Below are 7,092 nucleotides of genomic sequence, written 5' to 3'. Positions count from 1 at the left end.
ACGTGGAGGGGCGGGCCGGGTCTGCGGCTCCCGGTGCCCGAGCCGCGCGGGAGAGACTGGAGGCGCCGGGGCCGGAGAGCCGGGAGCGGGGCCGGCAGCGCCGTCTGCATCAGATTCCTCCGGCCCCGCTCCCTCGGGAGTGGCCCCCGCGCCGGCTTCTCCGGAGGGGCCGGCAGCGCAGAGACGCCGCGGCTCCGCCTGGAGTGAGAAGCCGAGCGGCGGGGATCGGCGGGGAGCTCTGAGTCCGGGGGCGGGGGGCAGTGCTCGGAGTGGAGGCCCTGGGTCTCTCTCATCCCTCCTCTCCTCCCTTTCCTGGCGGCTTCCCCGGGAGGTGCACCCGGAGCACCCTGGACCGAGGGGTGTGCGGGGCTGGGCCGGGGCGGGGCGGGCGGGGGGCGGGGGGAGTGGGACCCGAAGGAAGCGGGGTCCGGGTGCGGGAGAGCGCGCTCCTGGAGGCGGGCGCGGAGGGACAGAGGTCGCTTCTTGCTGGCGGGGCCCCAGGAGAACACGAGTAGCTGCTGACATCTCGCCGCCATGGGGGGAGATGGCCTGATGGGCTCTTGGTTCTCCATCAGGTTCGAGGAAGGACAGAGCCGAGGGTGGGGCGAGCACAGGGTGGATGGGCTGTGTGTGCGAGTCAGAGATAGTGTCGGGGAGAGGCTCGTGCCCAGGAAGCAGGCAGTGCGCCCCGGAGGAGGCCACGGGAGGAAGGGGCATGCGGAGGTGCAGGTGCTGGCTGGGAGGAGGGGACGGTGCCCAGGAAGGGGGCGGTGTGGGAGCAGCCAGCCTCCTGGAGGAAGGGGCGATCAATGTCAGGCCAGAGTGTCCGCAGGAGAGGAGAGTGCCAGGATGAAGGGGCACACAGATCAGTGTCCAGTGCGGAGGGAACGAGCAGTTCCAAGCTGAAGGGGCAGTGCTCCGGAGGGCACAGTGTGATGGGGTCAATGCCAGGCTACAAGGGGCGGTGTGAGCAGGGCTCAGGGCAAGAGGACAATGGTGGGGAGGGTGCGGTGCCAGGGGAAGGCATAGTGCAGGCTTTCCTCTTCTCCATAGTGACATCATGGCAAATTCCCAAACTGAAAAGACCCAGCTCGGGTGACACCCAGCAGGGCCGAGCTGGGCCAGGCCGGCCTGAAGGGCCTCGGTGCCAGCTGCAGGGGCTCGGTAGGTCCTGCGCCCTGCGGCGCCAGCGCTCTGGGGGCGGGGTTCTGCTCCGCCCTTTCTCGGCTCGGACTGTGCCCTCGGCAAGCACGCGTGCTGGCAGGGTAGGGCTGGGCTGGGCTTCTCTGGGCCAAGGATCAAGGTCTCTGGCTGGGGTAGGCCCCCATGCGTTCCAGTGTCCTCAACAGGAAGACTGGAGAGGGCGCAGTCGAGCCTCCGCGGAGAGCGAGGAACCGCGCCACCTCGGCGGGAGGTGGGGGTCTGTCTTATTGTGATCCCGCCCTGGGGCGGGGTTATCGACCTGAGGCCCGCCCTCAACACTGAAGTCTCCGAAGCGTAGTTCGGGGCGGAAGTTAGGAAGCCCCGAGAGCTAGGCGACGGAAGTGGCCGCGCTCCTGCCTGCCTGTGCGCAGGCGTTATTCTATTTCCTTGCGGCTGCAGTTTAGGCCGCACCTTTTCCCCTCTCCCGCTCGTTTCCTCCGCGCGAGGGGGTGCGCGTACTCCTAGTCGTGGTTGCGCGGTCAGTGCCCTCGGTGCTCCCCTCGTCGCCCTGTTACCATGGCCGGCATTCTGTTTGAGGATATTTTTGATGTGAAAGACATTGACCCGGAGGGCAAGAAGTTTGATCGAGGTAAGTAAGGTATGTAGAGGCGGTTTTGGGTCAGGGACTAGTCCGGTTCTCGGGGACACGCCCCCGGGTCCGGTCCACCCAACCCACGTGGCATGCGCCTCCCGTCAGGTCCTGATGTAGGGACCGCACTCAGGGAACACTTTATAGATGAAAGAACGGAGACTCCGAGCTCTCCTGGGTTCACACATGCTGTGCCCGGTGCCTGGGTGGCCTTTTCTCGTGGTGCTGGTAAACTCCTGGGCATCTTTCTGGTCACTGCCCACTCTGCCAGGCGCTGTCCTGTGCACCTTCCACGCTTTGTCTGATTTCTTTCAAGAGTCTGCATGAGGTAGTTATTGTCTTACCCGTTTTTCTCCGAGAAGTAACCCACCCAAGGCTGCACAGCAAGTAATCTGACTCCAGAACCTATATTATTATTATTATTATTATTATTATTTTATTTTTTATTGAGTTTATTGGGGTGACATTGGTTGACAAACCCATACAGGCTTCAAGTGTACAATTCAACAGATCATCTGCGTACTGCATCATGAGCCCATACCCAAAGTAAAGCCTCTTTGCATCTATATTCTTGTATTGCCCTTAGGATCTTTAGCTTTTTGTGAAGCCCTCTCCGAGTTAGAGTTGACTGCTTGGAATAATAAAGAGTTGCTCCTTATTCTGTCATTGATCAATAATTGTTTCTTTCTGTTTTCTCACCCTTTGCCTGGAGACTGAGATGTTCTTCAAGACAAACACCGGTTCTTACATGTCCTAATAATCCCCTCAGCACAGCGGCTGACACAGAAAGACAAAACCTTTGCCCAAAGTTAAGTTGTTTCTTAATCACTGAGGCAGGCCTGGAATCTGGATATTCTTTGTTGCCAGAGGGCTTTTGATTCTTTTCCCGGGATTTTCTCCACTTTGCTTCTTGCATATCTGGTTCTGATTGAGCCTGCACTTCTGAGAGCAGATGAGAGGCCAGTGGATGCTAATCCTATATAATAAAAGCCTAATATGCAAAGTGACTGAACCACTCACTGGTCCACACCATCCCCCAATTGGCCCGCTGGTCACTGAGGGAAGCCACTGGCAGCAGCAGCAGTAGCAATCCGGTTGCCTCCTGCAGAGGGAGGTCAGACTGCTGCTTAGGCCTGCTCCCTGTGGAGCTGTCAGTTGGACATCCCCCGAGGGCTCCCAGACTGCAAGAGGGCGCAGGCCCGGCTGAGGGACCCTGAGTGCACAAATTTTTGTGCACCGGGCCTCTAGTTGGGGTAGGTTGAGTCTTCCATTGCATACAGCCCCCCAACGTGGGGTCTGCAGGGTCACCCTGGGTCAGGCACTTATCCTCTGCCACTCTTTCTCTACTTCTCTCCAGTGTCCCGACTGCATTGTGAGAGTGAATCTTTCAAGATGGACCTTATCTTAGATGTAAACATTCAGATTTACCCTGTAGATTTGGGTAAGTATTGAACACAGAAAATAGCAGGAGACTTTTTGCCATTTCAGCTGTTTTCACTCTCAGATATTGCCGTTACTTTCAGGTGACAAGTTCCGGTTGGTCATAGCCAGTACCTTGTATGAAGATGGTACCTTGGATGATGGTGAATATAACCCCACAGATGACAGACCTTCCAGGTGAGGGAGTGAAGAAGGGAGTACTTGAAATATGCCCGAGAACAAAGTAGATAAGTGATACAGAAAGAACCTTACTTAATTAAGTCATGGAATAAATGATTATCAGCAGAATCTGAGGAAACTTAAAGAAATTGCTGCACTTAAGAATTAGCAAGGTACCTGGCCAGTGTGGCTTAGTGGTTGAGTGTTGACCTATGAACCAGGCAGTCATGGTTCGATTCCTGGGTTGCAGGCTTGGTCCCCAGTGTGGGGCATACAGGAGGTAGCCGATCAATGATTCTCTCTCATCACTGAGGTTTCTACCTCTCCCTCTCACTTTCCTTCTCTGAAATAAATGAAAACATATTTTTTAAAAAAATTAACAAGGTGTTTATCCAGAGCAGTGATTACATGCTTGTGATCTGTAGCTTTTTGATGGTGGAGGAAATGACTACTGAGTGACCTAGGCTGTATGGGCCTTGAGTCTTGGGGGGGAGTTTGGTGTGATGGGAGTTTGGAGCCCCATTGAGTTAAAATCTCAGTTCTACCACTCATTTGTTGATTAACCTTAACCTCTTTCAGCCTCGGTTTTCTTGTCAGTGAAAGACAGATGGTTGTATCTAGTTCACAGGTTTGCTGTGAGGACTAAATAACATTGTATTTGGGAAGTGCCTGTTGCTATAATGCTGGCACTTAGTTAGCCGTTACCAATTTTAAAGAACCTCTTATTGTTAACTACTTTAAAAAAATATGTTTTTATTGACTTTTAGAGAGAGAGGAAGGGAGAGGGAGAAGGGAGAGATAGAAACATCAACGAGAGAAACTTCGATTGGTTGTCTCCTGCACGCCCCCTACTGGGGATTGAGCTCCCAACCTGGGCAAGTGCCCTGACCAGGAATCAAACCAGTGACCTCTTGGTACATGGGTCGACATCCAGCCACTGAGCAACACTGGCCTGGCATTGTTAACTACTTTTAAGAGTAACTGCCGCTATTGTTCCACAGGGCTGACCAATTTGAGTATGTAATGTATGGAAAAGTGTACAGGATTGAGGGAGACGAAACTTCTACTGAAGCAGCAACACGTCTGTAAGTTCCTTGGTCTTGTGAGAACCCTTCACCCTGGCCTGTTCTGAGAATTTGGGACTTGCTTATCCTTCCTGTGTTGGGTCCTTCTCTTTAAGTACCTCAGACCTAAGCAGGATCCAGAAAGAAACTTCTGGGAACAGTTTTCAGTCTAAAATGTAGGCTGCTCACCTTGCTCTTTGTCAGGGTCTCGGCCCTGGTGGTCCAAATGAGAGACTGACAATCTTGCTGTGTGCAGTGCAAAGGAAGGTTGCTTCCTTAGGAAATAAATGCAGCATCAAGTAATTGAACTGCTAGGTGTGCTTGTATGTATGTATGTATATGTATATGCTGCTGCACTGCAACCCAATCCCTAGTTCTTTGGTTTCCCTGACGAGCTATTTTTTCTTTTCTTTAAAATCTTATTAAAACAATATGTGCCCTTTGTAAGAAATATGAAAAGCAGAGAAGTAATGTCAAGAAGGAACAAAAATCATCTATAATTCCATACCCAGAGGGAACCTTTTACATAAACATTTTTGAATAATTTAGGTATTTTTTTTTTCTTCTGTGCTTTTTTCTTTGAGATCTTGTTGTTTATTACAATGTTTTCTTCTACTCTTTTTGCTTAATGTTATGTAAAACATGTTTCCCCATGTCAGTTTAGAGCTTTTCCTAAACATTTTAATAGCTGTATATCTAACATTCCAGTAAATGGATATATCTGAATTGATTTGACCATTTCCTTTATTCTGGGCATGTAGTATTTTCCACGTTTGCCAATATCAAAATCACTGCCGTGCATATGTCTGTGCATTCATTTTTGTCTGAATTTTGGTTTCTAGTGACAAAACATTAGAAAGGTGCCTCTTTTTCTTAGGCTGGGCTGGAGAGCCGCTGAGTAACAGCTGCTCCAAATCTCACACTCATGGGACTGGACCTTCTGTTTCAGCTCTGCCTACGTGTCCTATGGGGGCCTGCTCATGAGGCTGCAGGGTGATGCCAACAACCTGCATGGGTTTGAAGTGGATTCCAGAGTTTATCTGCTGATGAAGAAACTGGCCTTCTGAACCACTGGGAAGCCAACCTTGCTGCTCAGTCACTCAGGTCATGGACATTTGTTCAAGTCTGAGTTGCAGTTGCTGTTGTCCGGCTCAGGAGGGGCTGGCTCTCTGTCCACCGTGGTGCTTCTCTCCCTGGTCTGGACTCAGTGGGAAACTGACTTGCCTGAGAAAGACCCAGTGGGAGAGTTTAAAATGAACCAGAAGTTGTTTTTGTGTGTATGGTTTTTTTAAATTAAACTTTACTTTTTCAGACTTCTCTTCCCCTTAAATTTTTTTCCCCATTTACTTTAAAATCATTTTTTTTTTTTTAGTTGGCCTATGGTATATTATGTCTCTGGCCCGTAGCCAGATGATCATGCCAATGCAAGATCTGTTTCAGCCTTTTGGTCTCCATAGTCAGTCTCCTGGCTGACTATCTCCAACATTTGTCCTCCAATGTGATTTTCTACACAAGAGAAGCTATGGTGTTTTTGGCTCCTGGGGCACCCCAGGCACAGAAGATAACCCTCCACACCCCATACTAAACCAAAAGAAACACCCCCCCTGCAGGGACCACTCATTTTCAGCCCATTTCCCTAAATACTCTAACACCTCATGTAAAGACCTGAAAATGATGGGGAAGGAGATACCCCAGGCATCCCACCAGGGGACCAGCTCCCCTGGCAAAACGAGAGATCAATAGAGACAACTGCTTAATACACACAAACCTTTCTGGATAGTTACCTGAGTTTCCCAGGGGTAATCAGAGTCCGGTATGCTTTCTCCGGTATGCATAGAATTCTGAATTGGCAAGGAGCCCTGCTTGTGTCCTTCCAACTCTTTCAGTTGCTTAAGAAGTCAAATCACGTTGACTTGAATGAGTCACTTGGGTAGCCTGGAAATGTTCATCATTTTTAAGGAAGCTTTGGGTAGAGGCTTTTATACACAAGCATGGGACACAACTCTGAAGAAAATAGGAAGAGTGGATTTGGTGGTTATGGGAACAGGTGGAGGAGCTAGCTGTCTGCTCTGTATTCCAGTGGTGACCTGGAGGGAGGGTAAGTTTCTTACCGGTGACACTGAACAGGGAGCTGCTGCACAGACCAGGGAAGCGGACAAGGCACCAATACCAATGAGGTTGGCAGTCCAGTGCCAGTGCCCGAGACAGTGCAGCAGCCTGACTGCAGTCACTACCTTAAATGTGGAGGAAGCACACAGTGAAGGAAATGGTGATGCATACAAGGCCTCCAGCAGGGGAGCTGGCTCTTCAGCCTGGCATGCAAGGTCCCTGAGAAAGCATACGGGACTCTGATTACCCTGGGAAACTCAGGTAACTATCCAGAAAGATCTGTGAGTGTGTATTAAGCAGTTGCCTCTATTGATCTCTCGTTTTGCCAGGGGAGCTGGTCCCCTGGTGGGATGCCTAGGGTATCTCCTTCCCCATCATTTTCAGGTCTTTACATGAGGTGTTAGAGTATTTAGGGAAATGGGTTGAAAAGGAGTGGTCCCTGCAGGGGCGGGTGTTTCTTTTGGTTTAGTATGGGGTGTGGAGGGTGGAGAGGGAAATTGGAGATCAGTGGGGGTTGGGATGGATTTT

At 51.1% G+C, this 7,092-nt stretch overlaps 1 protein-coding gene across 2 annotated transcripts; it reads left to right on the top strand.

The window, feature by feature from the left end:
• The first annotated feature begins 439 nt into the window (after positions 1-439).
• On the top strand, positions 440-5,768 carry POLR2H (RNA polymerase II, I and III subunit H). 2 transcript variants are annotated; one of them, XM_070406669.1, is made up of 5 exons: positions 440-1,792; positions 3,150-3,233; positions 3,316-3,409; positions 4,393-4,476; positions 5,405-5,768. In XM_070406669.1, exons 1-5 carry the CDS (start codon positions 1,720-1,722, stop codon positions 5,520-5,522), a joined length of 453 nt encoding a protein of 150 aa, XP_070262770.1. In that variant the 5' UTR covers positions 440-1,719; the 3' UTR covers positions 5,523-5,768. The 2 variants fall into 2 exon arrangements, with proteins under 2 accessions (XP_070262770.1, XP_070262771.1); XM_070406670.1 differs by having other exon boundaries at positions 1,719-1,801.
• The last annotated feature ends 1,324 nt before the right edge of the window (positions 5,769-7,092 follow it).

The sequence above is a fragment of the Myotis yumanensis genome, unplaced genomic scaffold (assembly GCF_028538775.1).
Source record: "Myotis yumanensis isolate MYYU_CA2020_CCGP unplaced genomic scaffold, mMyoYum1.0.hap1 SCAF_2, whole genome shotgun sequence".
Lineage (NCBI taxonomy): Eukaryota > Metazoa > Chordata > Mammalia > Chiroptera > Vespertilionidae > Myotis > Myotis yumanensis.
The sequence above is the reverse complement of the archived record's forward strand: the minus strand, read 5'-3'. Positions and strand labels throughout refer to the sequence as shown.

What these genes read in the sequence shown, in the direction of transcription:
- POLR2H (XM_070406669.1), top strand. Translation starts at nt 1,720, where the DNA reads ATGGCCGGCATTCTGTTTGAGGATATTTTTGATGTGAAAGACATTGAC. An exon ending in GGGCAAGAAGTTTGATCGAG is followed by an intron (nt 1,793 to 3,149) that starts GTAAGTAAGGTA and finishes ACTTCTCTCCAG; the next exon opens with TGTCCCGACTGCATTGTGAG. An exon ending in ACAGATGACAGACCTTCCAG is followed by an intron (nt 3,410 to 4,392) that starts GTGAGGGAGTGA and finishes ATTGTTCCACAG; the next exon opens with GGCTGACCAATTTGAGTATG.